The 25031-nt window shown below is 39.7% G+C and overlaps 1 protein-coding gene across 1 annotated transcript in view; it reads right to left on the bottom strand.

The window, feature by feature from the left end:
• Positions 1-2831: 2831 nt before the first annotated feature.
• COL14A1 (collagen type XIV alpha 1 chain) overlaps positions 2832-25031 on the bottom strand; it is a 274304-nt gene continuing 252104 nt past the window's right edge. The window contains exons 47-49 of the mRNA XM_044684203.1: positions 6779-6856; positions 6132-6287; positions 2832-3811 (exon numbers count right to left, since the gene is read on the bottom strand). Of these exons, the coding sequence (XP_044540138.1) occupies positions 3750-3811; positions 6132-6287; positions 6779-6856 (296 nt within the window). The 3' untranslated portion in view covers positions 2832-3749. The remainder of the gene's footprint in view (positions 3812-6131; positions 6288-6778; positions 6857-25031) is intronic.

The following is a 25031-nucleotide window of genomic DNA, read 5'->3' as shown; positions in this document are numbered from 1 at the left end:
AAGCTTTGCTTCTGTTTCCTTTAGGAATCCTTCATCCTTTTAACAATATGAAGTAAAGAGAATTATTCTTCCAGTCTCTTTACTTCATCCTCCAAGAGAGATCATCCTACACTGGGAACATAGATATTATTCATTCTACTGTGGCAGAAATTTCTAATACTTTCCATTGTAAGGATAGTATTGAAACTGTATACTCCTAATGCCATAATGGTTGAGATTTTCATCTTTATTTCTTGAAACTATTTTTGAGCATTTACACTGTAATCCTAAGCACCTGATTAAACCTTTTAGAGACAATTTTCCCCACTCTCTAATTTACTTAGAGTTCTATTTGTTCTATAAACAGCAAGTAGTGCAATGGATAAGAGTCCTGGGTTTGGAGTTAGGAAGACTCATCTTTCCGATTTCAAATCTGGCCTCAGTCACTTATTAGTTGTGTGACCCTGGGCAAGTCACTAAACCCCTATCTGATTCAGTTTTATCATCTGGAAAATGAGTTAGAAAAGGTGTAGGATTAGGGAAACTGTGAGATCAGGGGTCAGTGGCAATGAAGTCTCCCCAATTCCTGGTCTTTGGAGAAAAAGGCAGACGTGACTGGATAGGAGGGGCAAGAGCCTGTGGAGGACTCCTTCACTTCCCCCATCTCCCTGTAAGCAGTTGGAAGTCGGTTAACTGTCTGGTTATAGAGGATAATCTAGTTTGGTAACTTCTGGGCCAAGATTAAACCCCTTGTGATAATATGTTTCTCTGTATGTATTATTTCCCCACAGGATAGAATAGGTGAGGCTTGATGTCTTAGGAGCAGCCCACTGACTCTGAAACTAGGATCAACTTCAGAGCCACTAGTAAGAGGAACTTGGCTTATGGAGGATGCGAGTATTTCCCCAAATTATCTGTGTCCAGACACAGTTCCTAGATGATAAGGGTTTAATGATATCTGGGAATGGGAAGGATGGGGGATGGTTTAGGAATGATAGGTAAGGGGAAGCTATCTAAAACAGCTATGTCAAATAAGCAGCCCCTCACCCCAAAGGGGGAAATGTATCTTGAATGACTAACCTCATATCTAAGCCCCTAAATATTCTTCTTTCTAAACCTAGATAGCTAAACTAAGGTAGACTGTGATCTTGATTGAAGGTCTAACAAAATAAAGCAGCTTTGGCTGTCAGAGACTGAATGGCTCCAGCAGCAACCAGAGAGTATGTGTGCCTAGAGCCCAGAGCCAAGAATCAGGACCTTGCAAGAAGGGTGACCTGGCTTTTATATCAGGACTCCAACTGCCTTTAACTGCCCCCTCTCTTAGATTTCTGGGGGGGACTATGAAATTCTGTGATGCAGCTTGAACCCCTCTCAGAAATATGGATCCCACAAAGGAAATGACAAATTACTCCAGTGTCTCTGCCAAGAAAGCCCCAAATGGGGTCCCAAAGAGTTGGATACCACGAACAACAAATATTTTATTCCATTCTTTTTCTTATTTGTCTTGCCAAACTATCAATCCTTTTGCCTTTTTTTGGTGTTAATCTTCCTTAAACTGTATTCATTCTTCTTCATTGTTCTTGATCTTGCTTCTCTCAGAATTAAGTAGTAAATTTGGAATGGTACTTGGACTTAGAGATTGTTCTCCTTCAGATTTTCCTTAAGCTTTCCTTCCCAAACTAAGCTTAGTCAACACCTAACCACCACCATCTCCTACAGTATTTCCTTATTATTTGGCTCATCTGTTTTTCCTCTCCTATTCTCCTCACATTTTCTCCTACAGAAACAGGCAGCAGAGCCTTTAAACAGTCATTAACCATCAGTCAACATAGTTGGAAGCTGGAAAAATATATTGTTGAACATCCAGATTTGGGTGATATTGGTCAGTTATTTTTTTGTCACCTAATGAACCAACTCAGTTTTCTAAACACCGATATAGTTATTTTATTTAGGTGGTCTTATAGTGTCCTCCACCCCAACTTCCTATCTTCAACAAATCCAAACTATTGAATGAAGCACAGAGATCTCTTGTTTCTTTATTCAGGATGAAAAATGTTAATCCAGTTCTGCAAAGGAAGAGTTACTTAAGGTAAGAAAGCCCTTGGACAATAAATAGTATAGAGGGGCAAGGCTATTTTACCACCATGCGTGGACTTTGTGTTGACCAACTCAACCAAGTTCATTCTATTTTTACGTATAAATCAATGTCCATGTTTGATCAATATTACTGGGAATATTGTATAACAGAAATGATCAGGTGAAGGGGATCATACTTAGAACCAAAGGGATATTGGAGGTCATTTGACTGTATCATATTTTCTCCCACTGAAAAAGTAAGACAAATCATAAGCAAGATGGCTAAAGGGCTGGTCTTGGAATAAGGACAACCTGGATTCAAGTCCCATCTTGGGGCCATACTGACTAGGTGGGCCAAAGGAAGTCATTTAATCTCTTAGTACCCTAGGAAATTTTCCAAAACAATAAATTGCAGGGCATGTGCCAATCCACACTGGAAGTGGGCGTTCTCTCTTTTTTATTTTTTTAATTTTAAACGCTTAATTTCTGTGTATTGACTTATCGGTGGAAGAGTGGTAAGGGTAGGCAATGGGGGTCAAGTGACTTGCCCAGGGTCACACATGTGGGCGTTCTCTTGATGAGAGTTTACTTCACCAATTAAATCACAAGTTAAGGTCAAAAATAAGCTTAAAGTATGAGAGTATGGGGATAAAGAGAGGGACAAAGAAACATTACAAGCTGAATAAGATGATTCTGTTTTCTTTATGGCTCAAATATAAAGTTTAAGAAGAAACTGAGACAAGTTCATTCAAATATAGTTTACAACTTTTATTTGCTTACAAAACAGAATGGAAATAGGTAAACAATAAATTATCTGCGTGTTCACACCAATCCATGTAGATTCAATGAAGAAATCCCAGCAACCAAAAACTAAAGAATTCTTTCATTAAATATAGATCTCTCTTTAGATTGTGGGAGGTTCACTGTTTTAGGATAACAATTCATTTCTCAAAGCACAAAAAATAATATTTGTTTGTAAAACCATTGACTGCAAAGAGACACGACTCATGTCCTCAGTTCTGAGAGTGTGGGAAAATCTACCAGGAATAATTAGGGTTGGATTGACCCATAATGAGAAATGGTGTTTTCCTGACTGCGTTCCCTCCGTGGAGGGTGTCTTTCTAACAGTCAGTGACTTCCTTTATTGGGTCCCTGAGGTAAACTTGGAATGCCCTTTGACCATATTTCTCTTGGGGGCCCATTTTCCCCTAGTCCAATCAATACTATGTAATTCTGGGATTTCAAATTGCCTATTAGAGCAGGGGAAAACGTCCAATGTTGGAAGTGGATTTCGCATTCTATGCTGAGTACCTTCCTTAAAAAACATGAAAAATCTGGCATATGTTTCAAGCAGTAAAAGGAAACACCATTCTTTAAGGATAGTGACCAATGTTACAGGGCTTTGGAGTTGGGGTTTTTGTTTTTGTTTTTATTGCTTTGCTCTTATTCCCCAGAGGAAGGGGATGTTCTTTTTTTTTTTTTTTTGGTTTTCATTATTATTCAACGATAATAATCATAACAATATATCACCCTGCAAATATGTTCTAAGAGGGCAAATCAGGCTACTTACTGAACAACAGCTTTACAAATGAACCATACAAATCGCATACAACATTCTCCTTTACTAACAATTCCTCAGGAGTTCTTTTCATGGATTTTCCAGCTCTTGTCTGTAACAATGGTTCCTAGGGCCATCAGATCAGGTCTTCCAAATCCTCTTGAACAGGTGTGAACTCCGGCTGGTCAGGGTCAGGTGCTGGATAGGAAGACTGGGGGTATGAGACTAGCCAAGGACAGGACCCAGGAACCATAAAATCTGTTCCCCATCATATCATAGGTTCTCCGGGCCATGGGTTGAGTATGAGTTATTTGGTAATTTACAGGGATGGCTTGACCAGTTGGATTATTGTGTCCACCTTTACCCACCACCACCACCAAGAGGATGCGAATGGTTAGCAAAAGAAGCAAGAAGCAAAATGTTAGAGCAGTCATTAGGAAACTAGCAGCCCAGCCAACTGTTGGAAGAGTATCCCTTTAATTTATATGAAAGGAACTCTGAAAGCATTTAGCAGGATTATAAAGGCGACAAGGCAAGAGAGTAGGGGACTGGGGAGGGGCTTAAATCATTACTGGATTGCTCAATGTTATCTGAAAACCATCACAGGGAAAGAAAAGGAATGCACCACACCTGCATACTTCAGGCTAGTGATGAGCAGCAAAGATCAGACACCAGATTTCACTAACCTGATTATGTGTGTTTCCTGAGTGAATTTGGGGGGAGTGTACACTAGGCAGGCTAGAAAACCTGTTTTCATTTTGGAAGTACAGTTTCTGTGACGTGCCTTTGTCTTTCTCAAATTCCAATTTTTCTTATTATGTTGCTCAACGATGTGGGGACCACAAAAGCATGGAAGGAGTGGAGGGGAAAGGGGAAAGGGCAAGTGTGATGGGCAGTCTCATTTAGTGGTGTGAGAACACTGATTGTGCACGAGTTACTGGGTCAAGCTTTGGTGGTGGTGGTCAATATGGCAGTTCTATATCCATGGCCAAATGTAAGGGGGGAAATGCAACCAGAACAGAATGCTTTGGCTTCAGGGCTGGTAATCATTGTAAGGGATCACGTCTTTAAAGACGATGGCAGTCCGAGGAGTTGAGGGAACAAGGGTGGGAAGAGATGAACAACAAAGAAAAAGAAATCAGACAAGCTTCATTCTGGACCTATGGTCACCAAGGTTAACAGTCCTGCCATGGTAGATACATTACATTCAAGTCCAGCAAGCACTTGCTCTTTTCCCAATAGCCCTAGCAGAGAAGGTCCTTACCCAGGTTCATTTGTGAAATAATGCCTGAAAGCATTCATCTGTACAGCATCCCCTCTGATAACATGCATTTTTTGGAAGTATTTAGGGAGAACAATTACTTATCAAGATCTTACTTTAGTAGTTAGTAATGAGGAAAGGTTATTATATTAATAATTTTGCTTCTTCCTAAAATTATTCTTAATCTAATACAGATGTAATAGTAATAGTTGCTATAGTAATAGAAGTGGTAGTAGCAGTAGTAGATGAATCTCATGAATGGAACTAGGGAATTCTAACAACAGGTGGAAGGTTCTCCTCCAGTATGAACATTCCTACCAGGAGACCTTGGCCATACCAGAGCAGTAACAAAGAATGAAGCTAGAATACTCCCACCAATTCTTTCTTCCTTCCTCACCCTCTCCTTCTCCATCTCCTCTTCCTTCCTTCCTTCCTTCCTTCCTTCCTTCCTTCCTTCCTTCCTTCCTTCCTTCCTTCCTTCCTTCCTTCCTTCCTTCCTCTATTACCTTCTTTTTAAAATTTAAAAACAATTTCCTTCAAACCTTTAACTTCTACTTAGAACCAATACTTTATATTAGTTCTAAGGTGAAAGAGTGGTAAAGACTAGGCAATGGGGTTTAAATGACTTGCCCAGGATCACACAGCTAGGAAGCATTCAAGGATAGATTTGAACTGAGGATTTCCCATCTCTAAGCATGGTTCTCAAACCACTGAGCCACCAGCTGCCCCTAACCTTTACTTTCTATTTTAGAATATATACTAAATATTGATTCTAAGGCTGAAGAGCAGCAAGGGCTAGGCAACTGGGGTTAAGTGACTTGCCCAGGATCAAATGGCAAGGAAGAGTCTGAGGTCAAATTTGAACTCAGGTCCTCCAAAACTCAGGGCTGGCACTCTTCCACTGTGCCACTTAGCTGCCCACTATCATTGCTTTCTAACTACCAACAACAAAATCTGTGCCTCCATTTGCTTCCCTGAATATCATATGCTTAGGAAGAGGGAGGAAAAGAAAAACTAGAATTTTCTCTTTCCTATCTTCTATGTATCTTTGACAATTTTTGAAGCAGCTACTTATTTTCCAAGTATTTACCCTTTAACAACACTCAGGAGGTGCCTCCCCACCCCCATATGATTCTGGCCTTTGGTAAACTTGAACTAAACTTCCCACTCACCATTGCTCAACACAACATAATGCCCACCACTCCCCAGTCCCACTCTAAAATGCAGTGGGGTATTGACTGTGCGGATCATACTCACCTCCTACACCGTAACCCGAACAGGAAGACGGGTCACAGTAGCCAGGCTGGCCTGAAGGTCCCTGTGGTCCAGGAACACCGAGGTGACCAGGTGGACCTCGTGGACCGGGCGAGCCCTGTGGCCCAGGGCTACCAGTTCGACCCTCACCTGCAGGTCCTGGGGGAACACAAATGAACCATCAGATGGACCGTTTGTAATCATATAATTTAGGGGAACAAATCGAAGCTGTTAATGGAAAAAAATAAACTTGTTCTTCAGGTATCTCTCTCCTATAGGTAAGTGTTTTTCTCCTTTCTAGTTCATTCCTTGCTAATGGGATATACACTGAAGTCATGCAGAGGGATTTCTGCCTCCTTTAGATCAATGTCTAAATCATCTCGGCACAGTAAAAAGCAAAACTCATTTTTAACTAGTACTTTCTAGATAGTCTAAAAGAAATAGGTATGGTGTGATCAATAGCATTTTCCATAAAATACAAAGCTGCTGTTCTCTATCACTTATGTATAAGTATCCCAGGGTGACACATACATATCTCCACATTTTAAACTAACGCTTTGGTAAACATTAGCCATGCCAAATATTATCACTCAGAACTTTCCTGACCTGGAATGACAATGAAGTAGAAAAATATGGGGGGGATACGTTACCTGCAGGTCCAGGGGGGCCTCTGGGTCCTTGACTTCCAATGCCTGGATTTCCTTTTTCTCCCTTGACACCTGATAAACCTGTTGGGAGAAGCACCCTTAGAATGATCATTCAGGATAGGCAAAATATTTACAGAGGTTTTTTAAGTTTTCTGTAGCCAAAGAAGGGTATATAAGATTAAAATTAATATCCAGTAACTCCAAGTATTATATTTTGTGAGATTTATTAATAATCAGTTGAAGTAGAAGAAACAAAAAGACAAAAGTAAAACCTGAGTAAAGAGAAGTTTTCTCAACCTCATTCATGGGAAAAGGAAGAGGGCAAGGTCACACACAAACTTCATCTTCAAAATGTAAGGAAGTAAGGTGAAAATGAAAGTGGGATGCTGGGAATTGGAGTCCTGGGGCACAAATTCTAATTATACAAGTAGTTATGGGGGAAAGGGACAAAAGGGAAGGATTTTGAAATAAGTTTAAAGTATTTTTTAAAAGTGTTCATATGTATGTGTATATAATTTGTGTCTGACTCTTTGTGACTCCATTTGGGGTTTTCTTAACAAAGATCCTGGAGTGGTTTGCTATTTCCCTCTCCAGTTCATTTTACAGATGAGGAAACAGAGGCAAACAAGGTTAAGTGACTTGCCCAGGGTCACACAGCTAGGAAGTGTATGAGGCTGGATTTTAACTCAGGTCTTCATGACTTCATGCTGTATATATTTTCATAAAACCCACAATTTAAAATTTTGTTTGAGAAAAAATTTCAGAGAAAGAAGCTTGCTAACTCCTTGAATCCAGAAAATGAACTGTTTGAAGAAAGACGCCTGCAGAAACCTACACTACATCAAGAAGATCCAAAACAAACTTTTGAGTGTAATTGATTGGACTGAAGGGGGTTGAACACTTATTTTGAATATACACTTTTATACCAAAGGGGTAAAAAAAAAAAGGGGGGGTATAAAAAAGCCCCCTACTTGGCTTTTTGTCAATGCACCTAGCAAAACATTGGTTTTGCACTCTCTCTCTTCTATTTCCCTCTTATCTCTAACTATTGTAGTTTCCTCTTAGAGGGTGCAATATTGTATGCACCTGTAGTTAGAAGATTTTTAGGGGTACAAGATAATTATGTCTAATGATCAATTGGGGAGACTAGTCTTCCAAATGATCACAGTGGGAATTGTGAAGATGAGATTAGCTCTACCCTGCCCATTTTTAGATTTAATCACCAGAAGCATATATGCCCCACTTACACTTGAGTGGGGGAGGTCTGTAACCCACATGTGCAAAAGTGGGTGACAAATCAGAATCAATTGACTGCCTCCTAGACAGTCCTAAGCAAAGCTTTAGCCCATAATTGGTACACATAAAATGGAAGGAAGGCACAGGAAGTGATGAAAGGAATGGTCTTTAAAAGTGGCCAGAACTTCCTAGGACTCTCTCTTTCACCTTGAACTGGACCCTGGAGGAGCTCTGGCTGAAGACCTTGGACTGCTTTCTTTTTGAACTACCACGTGGGTGAGTGAAAAAGACTGAGTCCTTCCTGGATTTTCTGAAGAGACTCCTCAGGAGAGGCCTCTGCTCTTGGGAGAGGCTTTGTGACTAAAGCCCTTAGATGCATCCTCAGCTCAAGGCTGAGGGCCCTCCAGCTTTGAGGACTAATGAGCCCTGCCTGGGTTGAGCCAGGGGCCAGAGCAAAATACTTAGCGTGTTAGGTTAGATATCTTGCATTATTCTCTCTCTAATTTTCTTACATTCACTCTCTTCCTATTTGTAAATAAACTACCATAAAAGTCATTCTGACTTGGGTCTTTCATTTGGAATTAAGCACTTAATTCTTGGCTACTCTACTCTCTTAAATAATTTAGTCCAAACATAATTTTACTCTTTACAATGCCCAGCCCCCTAGCTGCCCCATAAAGAGAGAGGTTAGGCATCGTATATAGTAACAACAGTATTGTATGATGACCAGCTGTGAATGCCTGAGCTATTTTCAGAGATATAATGATCCAGGACGATTCTGAAGGACATATGACAAAGAGTTCTCTCCACCTCAGAGGAAGAACTGCTGGAGTCAGAAAGTAGATCAAAGCACACTATTTTTTCACTTTAGTTTATTTGTGTTTTTATTTGGGGATTTGGGTTTTATATGAGTATTCTCACAACAATGACCAATCTGGAAGTAAGTTTGGCATAACACATGTGTAACCCAGATACATAATCTCTAGAAGGGAGGAGGAAAGGAGATTATTTGGATTTTATAATTTTGGAAAATGTATGTTGAAAACTGTTATTAACATGTAAATGGGCAAATATTTTTCTTTAAAAAAGAGAGGTCAGGGCTAGATAAATAAACCTGATAATCATATGAGACAATCATTGAGTTATAGAAGCAGATGAGTATTTTGTTTAATTTTGAGCTTCTTAATTCATTGTAAATTTGTCAATTTGATTTGTTAATTTGTTTAATTAAGAGCTCCTCTAAACTGATGAGATGAATTTATTTAATTATTTAAAAAGCCATTCCTCACAGCCCCGCTCCTACAAACAAGTCCTTGCTTTCAATCAGTGACTCAGTCAATAAATACTTATTAAGTCCTAGACACTTATTATGATCAGCACTGAAGGCATCAGACAAAAATGGAAGTCCTTGACCTCAAGAAGATTACATTCTAAAGGGAAGAAAAGATATATGCATATAAGTATACAAAATATATGCAAGATAATTTCTGGGGAGTCATCCTAAAGGAAATTGGGGAAAGATTTCATGTAAAACTATGGAGCTTGAGCTGAGCTCTGAAGGAAACCAAGAAGTCTAAGAGGCTGAGCTTGCATTCTAGACACAGGGAAGGGATGGGTAAATGAACAGAGATGGGAGATACAGGGCAAGAGAGCAGCCAGGTGGCTCAGTGGTTAGAGCTCTAGACCTGGAGTCAGGAAGACCTGAACTCAAAATTGGCTTCAAGCACTTACTAGCTGTGTGATTTTGGACAAGTCACTTAAAAAAAAAAACAAATAAAAAACTCCGTCTCTGTTTGCCTCGATTTCCCCATTTGTAAACTGCTGGATAATTAATAATAGCACCCATTTCCCAGAGTTGTTGTGATGATGAAATGAGATAATATTTATACAACATTTAGCACAGAACCTGGCACATAGTAAGCTCCATATAAACGTTGGCTATTATTAGCTATTAAGATGGCCAGTTTGGTTGGACTATAGAGGACACAGTTAAGATTCCTACTCTGAAGAGTCCCCTAAAATCAATAGAATTTGATATGAAAATGAAAATCTGGCCCTCTTAGAATGCAGTGCATGCTCCTTGTTGATTTTTCTAGTTTCTCACTTTCTAAACATAGATAGAAGTTTGATCACAGGTCTCGGGGGCATCAGCTCTCTCTGTACATATGATTGTCGGCGTACTGAGTACTGTTGGCACAGCCCAGAGAATCCCCAATCACAAGGGACTGCATCTGACATTTCCTTGTAAAATAATATTATTGCACATCCACAAAAGACACGAATTATAACTGTGTCAGAGCAAAAATAAACAAATAAGTTGCTACGTTTTGAAAAGTTTGAATTTCCATGAGAAACTTGGAACCATCTGAAAAGCCTGTGCTTGATTTGGATGATTCAGTCCCATAAAAATCCAAACCAATTCATGCTTCTTTTCCATTTAGCAGACCTCTATTAACAGACCGAAGTTCTTCATAGATACAAATCAATTTTACATGTAAATAATCTGCAGGGACCAAATCTGCCAGAATTATTACATCTGGATTGCTGAACAGACATAGGCTGCAGAAAGACTGTAGAACGGTCTCAGAACAGAAACAAGATGTTTTGTTCAGTCACGTCCAACTCTTCACAATTCCTATTAGGGGTGATATTGGCAAAGGTACTAAAGTGGTTTACCATTTCCTTCTCCAGCTCGTTTTACATATGAGGAAACTGAGGCCAGGCCAACAAGGTGAAGTGATTTGCCCAGAGTCACACAGCTATTAAATATTGGCCATTTTCTTCTCTATCTCATTTTACAGATGAGGAAACTGAGGCCAACAGGGCGAAGTGACTTGCCCAGGGTCACTATTAAATATTGGTCCTTTCTTTCAGCTCATTTTATAGATGAGGAAACTGAGGCCAACAGGGCAAAGTGACTTGCCCAGGGTCACTATTAAATATTGGTCATTTCTTTCTACAGCTCATTTTACAGATGAGGAAACTGAGGCCAACAGGGCGAAGTGACTTGTCCAGGGTCAAGCAACTAGTAAGTGTCTGAAGCCAGATTAGAACTCAAGAAAATGATTCTTCCTGACTCTAGACCCAGGGTTCTATCCATCGTGCCAACTAAAGGCTGACACAATGGACTGTTCTAGAATGAAAAACCCAAACTGAAAAATTCAGTTGGGTCTAAGATAAATCAGTGTTAGATGGGGTTCTGTGTAATAATCTTTAATCTATCTATTTATCTATTTTTGAAAACCCTCACCTTCCGCCTTAGAATCGAAACTATGTATTGGTTCCAAGGCATAAGAGCAGTAAGGACTAGGCAATGGGGGTTAAGTGACTTGCCCAGGGTCACACAACTGGGAAGTGTCTGAGGCCAGATTTAAACCTAGGACCTCCCATCTCTAGGCCTGGCTCTCCATCCACTGAGCTACCCAGCTGCCCCTAAACAGGTCTTATTTATATGCATTTAATAGTCAATGATTTTTTTTGTCCTCAGCTAGTCAGTAGGCATTGATCAAATTCCTTCTATATGCCAAGCATCAAGATCTGAGCTGGGGATCCAAAGGTGTGAGTGAAATGGCCCCCACCAGCACAGATCTGATATTAAATGAGGTTTTAGAGCCGCCACTGGAAGGAGCCTGAGCAGCTCATGATGCACTAAGTGACCATCTTGGAGTTCTTTCAATTATCAGATACAAAACATGCCATTTGCCCCTGCACTTATGGAAGGCTCCTTTGGTTCAAAAAGGGTGACTATTTCCAGTTGCTATTTCTTGGCTGTGTTCTATTTCTTGAAATTGTATTGGCTCATGCCTTCCCGCGGACTTCAATGTTTTATCATCAATATTAGAGCTTTCTGGGTCTCTGTCTCTGTCTCTCTCTGTCTCTCTCTGTCTCTGTCTCTGTCTCTCTCTGTCTCTCTCTGTCTCTGTCTCTGTCTCTCTCTTTGTCTCTGTCTCTCTCTGTCTCTGTCTCTCTCTTTGTCTCTGTCTCTCTCTGAGTCTCTGTCTCTCTCTGAGTCTCTCTCTCTCTCTCTCTCTCTCTCTCTCTCTCTCTCTCTCTCTCTCTCCCTCCCCCCCCCTCAGAGACATCAGCTCCCTTAAGCCAAGGACTCGGTTGTTGTTCAAACAGCGTCTTGTTCAGATGAGGGACTTCATGAATGTTTTTTTAACTGAATGGATAAGCCAATTCCAGCAATGGGAATAATTATGCTTAGATGATGCCTTTAACTGTGCTGAATGCTCCCTTCCCACTTTGGGACAGGGAATGCAAATCTTATCCTAACACTAAAGACTTAAGAAACTGAGGATCCAATAAGATAAAGGACCTTGCCCATGGCCAGGTACTTACTGAGCAAAATTTGTAAAAAAAAACAACAACTTATTTTCTGTCTTAGTAACAACTCTAAGGCAGAAGGGCAAGAGCTAGACAAAGGAGCTTAAGTGACTTGGGTCACACAATTAGGAAGTGTTTGAGGACACTTTGGAATGTAGGTCCTCCTGACTTACTGCCTCCAGAACTTGAATTTAAATCCAGATCCAGTGATTTTTCAATGGTACTATACATATGCATTCATAATTATGCTTCTATCATCTTACTTAGGGTCTTCTCCTGGAGACTGACAAAAGGCAGTCATTTAAAAAGAAGTGAAGGGGGCAGGAGGCAGCTGGGTAGCTCAATGGATAGAGAGGCAGGCCTGGGTTCAAATCTGACCTCAGATATTTCCTTCCTGGGTGACTCTGGGCAAGTCACTTAACCCCCATTGTCTAGCTCCCTGCTGTTGTTTTGCCTTGGAACCAGTACTTAGTATTGATTCTAAGATAGAAAATAAGGCTATAAATAAAAAGGTGAAGGGGGAGAGAGGGCAACTAGGTAGTACAGTGGATAAAATGCCAAGTCTGGAGTCAGGGCCAACGACCTGGGCTCAAGTCTGGTGTCAGACACTTCCTAGCTGTGGGACCTTGGGCAAGTCACTTAACATTGCCCAGCCTTTCCTGCCCTTCTGTATTGAAACTGATACTAAGAAAATAAGTTTTGGTTTTTTTAAGTGAAAGATCATATGATGAAGAATCACAGATTTAGAAACAGAAAGAAAAAGAGGAAAGTACCTAGGCAAAGAACGGGTTAGAATTTCCTATTTTCTGAGCTGAAATAAGAAATTAATGGACAATTACTTTGCTAGTTAATATTCTGAATTTCATTACAAATCAAATATTTAGCCTAGAATTTATTTTTTAAACCCCTAATGCCTAATGGAATTAAGTAGACATGAATAAAGACCATCAATAAGCATTTATTAAAAGTTTTACTGTGTGCCAGGGATTGTGCTAAGTGCTGGTGTTGTAGAGTGGCAAAAATAGGGTCCCTGCCCTCAAGGAGGAGATATTCTAAAAAGGGAGACAGCAAGCAAGTGCCTCCAGGTTGGGCTGAAGTCAGGAAAACCTAAGTTCACATCTGGCCTTGGATATAACTTAAACTGCCTCAGATTCCTCAGTCCTTAAATGGAGATAATAACAGTGGTTTACCTTGCAGGGCTGTAAGGTTCAAATGAGATATTTGTAAAGCACTTAACACAGTGGTAGTGGTAGTAGTAGTAGTAGTGTGGTGGTGGTAGTAGTAGTAGTAGTAGTAGTAGTAGTAGTAGTAGTAGTAGTAGTAGTAGAGGAGGAGTAATAGTAGTAGTAGTAGGAGTGGTAGTAGTAGTAGTAGTAGTAGTAGTAGTAGTAGTAGTAGTAGTAGAGGAGGAGTAATAGTAGTAGTAGGAGTGGTAGTAGTAGTAGTAGTAGTAGTTGTAGTAGTAGTAGCAGTAGAAGGAGGAGGAGGAGGAGAGGTATTAGTAGTAGTAGAAGTAGTAGTAGTAGAGGAGGAGGAGTAATATAGAGTAGTAGTGGTAGTAGTAGTAGCAGTAATAGAAGTAGTAGTAGTAGTAGAAGCAGTAGTAGTAGAGGAGGAGGAGGAGGAGTAATAGGAGGAGGATGAAGAGGAGATAGAGAGGTAGTAGTAGTAGTAGTAGTAGTAGTAGTAGTAGTAGTAGTGGTAGTAGTGGTAGTAGTAGTAGAGGATGAGGAGTAATAGTAGTAGTAGGAGGAGGAGAGGTAGTAGTAGTAGCAGTAGTAGAAGTAGTGGTAGTAGTAGTAGTAGTAGTCGTAGTAGTCGTAGTAGTAGTAGAAGTAGTAGAGGAGGAGGAGGAGTAATAGGAGGAGGAAGAAGAGGAGGAGGAGGAGAGGTAGTAGTAGTAGTAGTAGTAGTAGAAGTAGTAGCAGTAGCAGTAGTAGAAGTAGTAGTAGTAGAGGAGGAGGAAGAGTAATAGGAGGAGGAGGAGGAGAAGGAGGAGGAGAGGTAGTGGTAGTAGTAGTAGTAGTGATAGTAGTAGTAGCAGTAGTAGAAGTAGTAGTAGTAGCAGTAGAAGTAGTAGCAGTAGTAGAAGTAGTAGTAGTAGAGGAGGAGGAGTAATAGGAGGAGGAAGAAGAGGAGGAGGAGAGGTAGTAGTAGTAGTAGTAGTAGTAGTAGTAGTAGTGGTAGTGGAGCAGTAGTAGTGGTGGTAATAAGAGGAGGAGGAGAGAACACATACAAAGTATCTGATGGTGTGTGTGTGGAGGGGGGGAGATGGGATACACTAGCAGCTAGTTAGTAGAATCAGAAAAGACCCAACTAGAAAAGGGATGTTTGAGCAGAGCTCTGAGAGACAGCAGGGGTACTGGAGGGAGGAGCATGGAGGGAGTGCATTGCAGCTTGGGGGTCAGTCTAAGCAAAGGCACAGAGACTGGAGATGGGATGTGACACAGAACAGAATGGCGGCCAGTTTGGCTGGACCATGGGATCAGGAAGGTGGGTTGGAGCCGGATGGGAATATTCCGCTGTGGCAGGAAAGGTGCCACACACTGGAGATAACAAAAGCAGCAAAAGCCAGTCCTGGCCCTCAGGGAGCTCCCTGTCTAAGGAGGGAGACAACAAATAGGACAAAAGGTAACCCTGCTTTCTGAGCAGCACAGGGATTGGTCTCCATTCTACACAGGAGAAACTAAGGCTAAAGCCGATTGGCTCGCCCAAGGGCGCGCGGCTAGCTTCTGGCAAAGGCCAGCTGGGCTTTTGTGAACTGAGTCTCAGTTTACTTTCTCAGAGCCCTTCTCTGCCCTCCCTGGGCTCAGGCTTCTGTCTTTTTGCCTTTCCTCTGACTCACGTCCCTTGTTATTGTGGGAAGGTCCTTGGGTCTGAGGGTCCCCGGGGAGGCGGTGCGTGTGCTCGCCTGTTTTCCCAGCCTCGCAGGGCACGCTCGGTCCTCTTCTGCGCCCGCTGCGCTGGACATCACAATTCCTGACTTATTAACTGTAACATTTGGTTTCCTGGCGCACCTTCGGAGTCGGTCTGCACATTCTCCTTGGCCAGCGTCCCGGGAGCCAGACTCCCGCCCGGCACCGGTTATTTCCCTTAGCTGGGACGCCTCCCCCTTGCTGTCAGTAAGAGCGTGTGTGGACAGTTAGGACCGTGTACCCTGCTGGTGACATATGGACGGCTCGTCTAAGGCTGGGTCCCCGGTGGCTTGTTCCACAATTCATGCTTTATTGCTCCAACTCTTGGCCCCTTCCTAGAGAGAATCTTACTCATCCCTGTGGCAAAGTGTACCACACCAGGAGCCCTAAAAGTTGAAACTCCTAGAATTCCAGACTTGGCAGAGACCTCACTGGCCGCTGAATGCCACCCACCCCAAGACGGAATCCCCTCCACCACACACGCGATGACCCATCCATCATCCTGCGCCTGTCTGCAGACCCCTCAGGAGAGGGGACTCCCTCCCCGGCTCCCAGGGCAACCGGGTCCGCTTTGGGCTAATTCCCATGATTTGGTAGTTTTTCCCCAATATCAAGACTAAATTTACTTTATTTCAACTATTTTTCCAGTTCTGTGTTCTGGGGCCAAAAGAAAACAAATGGCGTCTTTGTTTCATTTGTGACAGCATTTGTGAGAGCATTGGCTCTCCTGCCCCCAGAGTCTTCTCTTTTCCAGGCTAAATGGCCCCAAATTCAAGTAGGTCTGATGTTCTTCCTTAGTGAGGTCCTTACCATCTTAGCCCAGTCATCCCAAAAGGCTTGCACAGTTTAGTTCTCAGCAGATTAATTCCTTGTATTTCAACATGTAACTTTAACACTTTTATTTTTAACTATGGAAAGCTTTAATTATACCTCTATATAATGTTTCCTAGAGCAATGCTGCCTATACATTATTTTTTCATCTTTACCTTTCATCTTGGAATCAATGCTATATATTGGTTCCAAGGCAGAAGAGAGGTAAGGGCTAGGCAATGGGGGTCAAGTGACTTGCCCAAGGTCACACAGCTAGGAAGTGTCTGAGGTCGGATTTGAACCCAGGACCTCTTGTCTCTGGGCCTGGCTCTCTATACACTGAGTCACCCCAATGCCCCCTACCTAAACATTTTTAAATGGTCACACATTCTATTGATTTTAAATTCTTCTATTACTCTTTAATTGTTCAGTCATGTCCAGCTCTTTGTGATCTCATGGACCATAACATGCCCAAACTGTCCATGGGATTTTGTTGGCAGAGATTCTGGAGTGGTTTCTGATTTCCCTTTCCACTAGATAAGGAAAACAGAGGTTGTTTGTTCAAGCCAGACAACTCCTAAGTGTCTGAGGTCACATCTGAACTCAGAACTCCTGACTCCAGCCCAAGGCTCTATCCACTGAGCTACTTAGCTAATGATTTTTAAAGATAGTATTATATGCAAATCATATGGTGACTCAATCATGGCTTGAACTGGATCCATTGGGAGACTTGCAGAAGGAAATCCATCTGTTGGGCAAGTTTGGATGAATTATCACAAAAAACTCAGAAGTCATCTGGTCCCAACTACACCTGAATAAGAATTCCCCCACCCAAACCTCAATAATATATGATCATCTGCTTCCCCCAAATCCTCCCTCTGAAGGTCTCCACTCATATCCGCATGCTTCCATATTAGCACCATGTCCCACGATAAAGCTAAGGCATTATTGTACAGGAAAATATGGATGAAACAGGGGATCAGAATAAGCCCTTGAATTTGTAGGATGCTGGGACCCCTTTTAAAGTCTCCAGACTTTCCTTTTGTTTTCCTCTTTTAGAGACAACTATTATAATCAATAATAATGATAATGATGATAACTGACTTGTAATATTTAATTAATATGTTCATATTAATTAAATTATTTATATATAAGCATATATATAATTTACAAATTATATCTTTATATTAAAGTTATCTCATTTGACTCTTATAACAACCTGTGGGGGGGAATAATATTATTATTCCCATTTTACAGATAAGGAAACTGAGGTTCAGAGCCATTAAGCGATTTGCCCAAGGTCACATAGCTGGTAAGTGTCTAGGCTGGATTTGAATTCAGATCTTCCTAAGTCAAATATTTTACCCATCATACTATGTAACTGCCCATCATATTCAAGGTCCAAAAACCTTTTATTCTATCTCTCTTAGGACTGACTGATATATGTGATTTCTGGTTAGTTACTTCATCCGTCAAGGCCTCAGTTCCCCCCTCTGTAAAGTGAAGATATAGGACCCGGCGACTTGGCTTCAGCTCTAAAATTTCATGATTGCTTTTCCTCAACGAGTTTTGCAATATTTGTTGCACTCTGGTGGGAAAGTTATGCATTATTCAAAATTAGCAGAAAAATCTGCCTCAGCAGTTTCCATAGTTTGTAATTCAAAATACATGATTTTAAATTCAGTTTCTGCTTTTCCTTATTCAAAAAGCACTGATGATATTTAAATCAGAGTCCTTGTAGGGCTATAAAGTGATTTGCAAAGTGATTGAAAAGATCTGAGGACTTCTTCCTGTTGGAAGGTGCCTTAGAGGTTAATCAGTGCAATTCTACAAGTATTTAAATTTGGAGCATGAAGGGGAAGTATGGGAGTATGACCCACCCAAGTTACTATGCTAGGCTCTGGGTGGGGGGGATAATCATAAATGATAGGAAAAGCAGTCCCTACCCTCAACATGCTTATATTCTCCCGGTAGATACACAGTGTAGCAGATAAGTAGTGCTACACTCTCCTCTCTTCCCAACAAATCAAAAGTGATTTATTTTAATTCACTCTTCAGGTCACTATAGCTGGAATCATCAGTGATCACAGCCTCCACCATAAATTCTACTCTATGGGCACAGGAGAAGAAGGTTTGCAGGTGAGAAAAATTACTATCTGATTTGGAATTTGCTTAAGGTGATACAATTTGGTCAAATCAATTTTTTTTAAACCCTTAACTTTTGTGTATTGATTTATAGGCAGAAGAGTGGTAAGGGTAGGCAATGGGGGTCAAGTGACTTGCCCAGGGTCACATAGCTGGGAAGTGTCTGAGGCCGGATTTGAACCTAGGACCTCCCGTCTCTAGGCCTGGCTCTCAATCCAAGGTCAAATCAATTTTGCACTGATTAAGAAAGAGAAATTGGGCATCAGTGAAACAGAAGAGGGACACGATATACCAAAATGAATGAACAGGGTAGGTCAGTGAGAAATTTGTGATAAATCCAAAGATTTGGGACACTGGGATAAGACATCATTATTCAACAAAAATTGCTGGGTTGTTGGGTAGAAACTAGATATGGACAACATCTCATACCATATATACGAAGGAAAGCTCCACAAGGATATCCTTAGAAATGGAGGCAAGTATCACAGATTCGGAAGTGAAAAAGAATTTAAAGATCATTAAGCTGGTCCCACATTTCTCAGGTAAGTAAACTGAAGAAAGTTAGTTTCCCAGTATCAGACAGGTAATCAGACACTTTCCCAATGGCAGATAGGTACTAAATTATAAAGGATTCAACCTGAGGTCTTCTGAGCCCAAATCAAGGGCTCTGGAGATGCTAGTTGAGAACTCAAGAGGAGAGGGGATAGAATTGGATTTATCAGCTTTAGAGATAAGTGCTTAGAAATGGCAGTTGAACAAGTGTCAAGTGAGAGAATGTAAAGAGAAGAGGGCAGACCTTTTGGGATCATCCACTTGAAGGACTTGGGGAAAAAAAATAACTAGTAATAGAGAATGAGATGAAGTCAACAGAGGAGAACTAAGAGCATTGGATTTCTCAGAAGCTAAAGCGGGCAAGAGTACCCAGAAGGATGGGTAGGCCACTGGGAGCATAAATTGCAGAGAACAAGCAAAATGAGGAATACAAAAGACTACTGGAACTGGTTACTGAGAAATGCCATGAATACTGATTTTCTAAATTACTACATGTTCCTCCTTGTTACATGCAAACTCCATGATGACAATGACCAGGTTGAAGTCTGATTTTGGAGGGATTTGAATGCCAAGATTGAGTCTGGACTTTATTTAGTAGGCAACAGTGAAAAACACTACAGGATGCTATCTGCAAACTAAACAAATGAATTCAATTTCTATTTGTGGCAACACTGTAGAATATAATATTGAGGAGATTATGAGTATTTAGAAGGATGATAAACATTAAAAGTCAAATGGTTCAATCATAAAAGACTAATTTCATTTCCTTTTTTTGAGTGTATAAATAGAGAATGTTAGCAAGATGGTAGAGTAAGATGTGATAATTAAGAACAGCTCCCTTGTATCCACTTCAAAGTAATGACAAAATAAAAAGATATACATAGGAACTATATGTGTAAAACATTGAAATACTCTTTACAGAAATTAGGGTATATCTACATAACTGGAGAAATATTAATTGCTCACTTGCAGGCTGATGTTTTACAATAAAAATGATAATACTACCTAAATTAATTTATTTCTTTAGTGCCTTCCCATTGAACTTACAAAGGATGACTTTCTAGAACTAGAAAAATAGTAGTAAAATTCATCTGGAGGTGCAAAATATTAAGAATATCAAGAGAAATGTTGGGGAAGAAAGTAAAAAGGAGGAGGGCCTACCAGGCCAGATCTCAAACTATACTACAAAGCAATAATCATTAAAACAATATGTTACTGGATAAGAAACATCTGGATAAGAAACTGGATCAATAAACAGACACAATATATAGCAGCAAACAAACAAAAGAAAAAGCACAGTAGCTGAATGAGAGTCTACATTTATTTGTGATAAATCCAAAGATTCATACTACTGGAGTAAGACCTCATTATTCAACAAAGACTGCTAAGTTGTCTGGTAGAAACTAGGTATGGATAACATCTTACACCATACACTGAAGAAAGCTGCAAAAGATTATCCTTAAAAATGGAAGGTGACTTCATAAACAATAAACTATTCTTTAGAGGATAAAAGAAATTAGCTTTGAGTTCTTTAGAATGAAGAAGAATTCACGACCCCCCAAAAAAATTCAGAGAATCAACAAAGATAAAATGGATAATTTTAATTACATAAAATTAAAATGCTTTTGCATGACCCAAACCAATTCAACTAAAATTAGAAGAGTAAACAAGTAATTGAGGGGAAAATATTTGCAGTAGTTTTTACTGATAAGGGTCTCCTTTCCAAGATAAGCAACTAATTTAAATCTATAATATGTAATACATATAATAAATATAATATAATATGATATGATATGATATAATCTATAACGAGAGCTATCCAATGCATGGTCAAAGAATATGAACCAGTGGTTCATGGCACCTGTTGCTCATAGCAAGTTGACTTGTATTTAGCAAGAAAATCAAGCTATCAATAACCACATGAAGAATGTTCTAATTCATTAACAATTAGAAAAAATACAGTTCCAAGGTCCTATTTAATACCCATCATATTGGCAAAGTTGACCAAAAAAAGGTGACAAATGTTGGAGAGGCTACAGGAATATCAATGCACTGTTGGTAGAATTGTGAATTTGTATAGCTATTTTGAAAAGGAATCTGGGACTATACTCCTGAAGTTAATAAACTAAAATCACCACTCTTTAACTCAGTGATACAATGATAGGTCTATACCCCCAAAACAAGGGAGTTGGACATGATAATCTATAAATCTATGGTCATATGACAGAGAAATTCACTAGCCAAATTTGGCCTAAAACCAGAGAGAATTGGATGAGATGAATAAGGATGCTTTTCTATTTGCAATTTGATGAACACAAAGTTTAGTAGTATTCTCATATGGTTCATCTTGACTATTTTTAAGGACCTATTAAAATATACACTAAAAATAAAAAAAATCACACTTGTAATTTTTTTACATAACCTATTTTGTGCAGGATTTCTATTTATTAAGAGTCTACTTTGTGAAGGTATTGTGCCAAGTGCCGTGGAATAAAAAAGGCAGAAGACCATCCTTGCTCTTAAGGAGTTCACAATCTATTTGGGTTTCCAAAACATTTGCCCATCTCTCCATTTTACAGACAAAGAAGGTGAGGCTCAGAAATGTTAAGCAACTTATCCATAGTCAGACTGTTTGGGAATCAGGACTTGACTTCAGGTCCTCTGATTCAAGGTCTAACATTCTATTACGCCACATCACAGTAGATAATAGTGAGAAGCAGTAAAGTTCTCTAAAGTAAAACTGTTCTCTAGCTAGCTACATCTCCCCTCTCCTAAAGAGGCTGTGAAGATAATTCATGAAAGTGATTTTTCTGGAGCTCTGGCATAGAATTTTGCATTTATCTTTATTCAATATTATTTTATTCAACTGATTCCCTTATTTTAGACTATTTGGATTTGGGGGAATCCTAATTCTATCATCTGACCTAGTAACTAATCCCCTAAACTTAATATTGTTGGCCTATTCATGCTATCTATTCCTTTATCCAAATTACTGGGAAAAAAAGTTGAATAGCAGCAAATGTAAAATTCTATGCTAAGGCTCTTGAAAATCACTTTCAAAAATCACTTTCACAGCCCCTTTAGGATAGAGGAGGTAGGTATAACTAGAGTACAGTTTTACTTTGAAGCACTTCACTATTTTTCACTATTATCTGATGTTACATGGTGAAATGGAACGTTAGACCTCGAATCAGAGGACCTTAAATCCAGTTCTGTGGGCCAGCTATGAATTCCTGAAGGGCAAGTACTATCTTTGGTTTTCTCTAATAAATGTTTACTGGCTGATCTTAAAGTACTACATAAATATGAATTATTAATATTATTATTTTAAAAAAGAATTTGAGTCAGGAATGAATCACAAGGCCCGAAAGAGCTAAATTTAAAACTTATGTAATGATGACTCTAAGTTCTTAGAGATATGTAAAAAGTTTAGCACATTAATAGAAATGTGTTTTACCATAAGAACAGCTAGGTGGCACAGTGGATAGAGAGCTGGGCCTGGAGTCAGGAAGACTCATCTTTCTGAGTTCAAATCTGGTCTCAGACACTTACTAGCTGTGTGACCTGGGCAAGTCACTTCAACCTATTTGCCTCAGTTTCTTCATCTGTAAAATGAGCTGGAGAAGGAAATGGGAAACTACTCCCATATTTTTTGCCAAGAAAACCCAAAAATGGGTTCATGAAGAGTTGGACCTGACTTGAAATGACTAAAAAAATCTTATCATCAGTGATAAGAAAGAGTTTTAAAGAGAGACAGTTTGGACCCACCAAAATAAAAGTTGAGAAAGGTCAAATTATTTCTGTAGGGAGAGAGCATTATAGAATGGAAAGAGCCCTCACCAGATAGTTGGAGTACCTGGCTGTGGTATTTACTAGCTGTATAACCTTGGTCAACTTATTTTACTTCTCTGGATTTTAATTTCTCCCTCTATAAAATGAGGGTGTTGGGTGAGATGATCTCTAAATTCTATGATCATATGGCAAAGAAATTTACTAGGAAATTCAAGTCTAAAACCAGAGAGGATTGGATGCAGGAGGATGTCTTTTCTTTTCACATTTCTATAAGTGCAAAAGTTTAGTTGCATTCCCATGTGGTTAATCTTGATTATCTTTAAGGACATGTTAAAATATTCACTAAAAATAAATGGTTGCAGTTAGCATAAACATTTGCAATTTTATTACATAAACTATTCTATGCAGGATTTCCATGTACTTGCCCACAGTTGAAGTGCTGAGAATTTAGAAAAGGATGAAGAAACACATATCTGAACACAAGAAAGTTCCATCCCATTTATATGTACATTTGATAACAAGTATAATTCAACTTTTACTTTAAAAATGTCTCCCTATACTTGTTAAAAATTAAATCCACTTATAGAAAAATGAACTAAAAGAAGAACCCTGTCTACCTAGTAAGCAAGAACTGGCTGTCAGAGACAGTGTGAGGACTTGAAAACTAAAGCTGTGAACAAGGAGAGGCAGTGTAGCCCAGTGAATAGGGAACTGGCCTCTAAGTCAGGATATCAAAGATAAAAGTCCCACCTCTGTGGCCCTGAACAAATCATTTAATTTTCACTTACTTTAGGCGACTTTCTAAGACCCCAAATTGTGGAAGAGTTGCTAACCTGTGTAGGTAAAAGGAATTTCCTTCTTAGAGCTTTCCTATGCTAATAATAACACAGGTCTAGACAAAAAGGGGAGAAAAAAGCCAGATATACTGAGTAGCAGATTGAAGAGAGAATGAGAGCTAAAAACCTGACCAGATGGATACCGATAAACCACCTCCCTTTTATCAAGTGCCTACTGTGTGAGACTGGCTGCTTTGGGAGAAAGAGGTGTCCTGAAGGGGGTTTACAGCCTAAGGAGGAGACATGGGGACATAATGAAATAACTAGAAGAAAATAAAGGACATTATATATTATTAGATATACATTGTACAATATATATAATGTATACAATGTATTACATACACATGTTGTTATATACATATATGTTATATACATATACATATTTGCACATATATTTATACACACAAATATGTCTAGATCATCAATGCTGAGTAGTAATATTCAGGCTAGGAGACTGAGATCAATCCATTTGCTAATAAGTCATCCAGGAAAAGAGAAGCAAAAGCCAGAGAAGGAACAAAAGAGGCAGGAGTTGGGCATGTGGTGACTCAGCCTAGCTAAAGGAGAAGGAAAATTCAAGGGGAGCAGGCACCTGGCAGGGGACGATATAGAGGGGAGGGCTATGACACAGACAGGAGAGGTGGGGACAGACAGCCATACAGTATTCCAGCTTGAGTGGATGGAAGACAGGCATTCAGAAATAGGACAAGAGCAGGTGAAGTGGGGGGGGGGGGTCAAAGGCTTCCTCTCTTGGTACTGGAGGTCTCAAACCAAGCATCTGATCCTGTTCTTTTACTTTCACTTGGAGAGGTTTTTTTTTTTTTTTTTTTTTTTTTTTTTTTTTTTTTTTTTTTTTTTTAAGGTTGGTTGTTTGTTGTTTTTTTTTTATTGGGGGGGTGGGGGTGGATACCACAGATCACACAGTCTGTATAGTATGGTACCATAAAGTAAACATAGGTAGTTGTTTGTTTTTTTTAATGCACATTTCTTTCAGAATTCTTAATGCAAAGTTGAATTTGTATAATGCAAGAACTGTCTGTATTTAAAAAGGAGTGTGACAGTCTATAGAATGCTGGACTTGGAGTCAGGAAGTCTGGAGTTCAAATTTGGCCTCAAGCACTTAATAGCTGTTTGAACCTGGGCAACTCACTTTACCTCTCTGTAATTCAGTTTCCTTATTTCTAAAATGATAGAACCTATTTCAGAAAATGGTTGTGAGAATCAAATGAAATGACATGTAGCATGCTTTACAAACCTTAGAGTGCTATAGAAATGTTAGCTTTCGTCATAATTGTTATTGTTAGTGGTAGTTAAGGACAAAACTAGTTACAGGGAGTAAAGTTGCAGACAGGCATATTTCAGGTCCATGTTTGAGGTATGGGTCTTCAAGAGAATACTGGGTAATTGCATGTCAAGAATGCTATACAAGAAATTCTTTTTTAGCATTCTTTTTCATAAGTCCCTCAGAATTGTCCTGGATTGCTGTGTTGCTGTTAGTAGCAAAGACTACCATGTTTGATTGTCCCACAATATTTCAGTTACTGTGTACAATATTCTGGTTCTGCTTATTTCACTCTGCATCAGTTCATGGAACTCCTAGTTCTCTCTGAAATCATCCTGTTCATCATTCCTTATAGCACAATA

The sequence above is a fragment of the Gracilinanus agilis genome, chromosome 1 (genome assembly GCF_016433145.1).
Source record: "Gracilinanus agilis isolate LMUSP501 chromosome 1, AgileGrace, whole genome shotgun sequence".
Lineage (NCBI taxonomy): Eukaryota > Metazoa > Chordata > Mammalia > Didelphimorphia > Didelphidae > Gracilinanus > Gracilinanus agilis.
The sequence above is the reverse complement of the archived record's forward strand: the minus strand, read 5'-3'. Positions and strand labels throughout refer to the sequence as shown.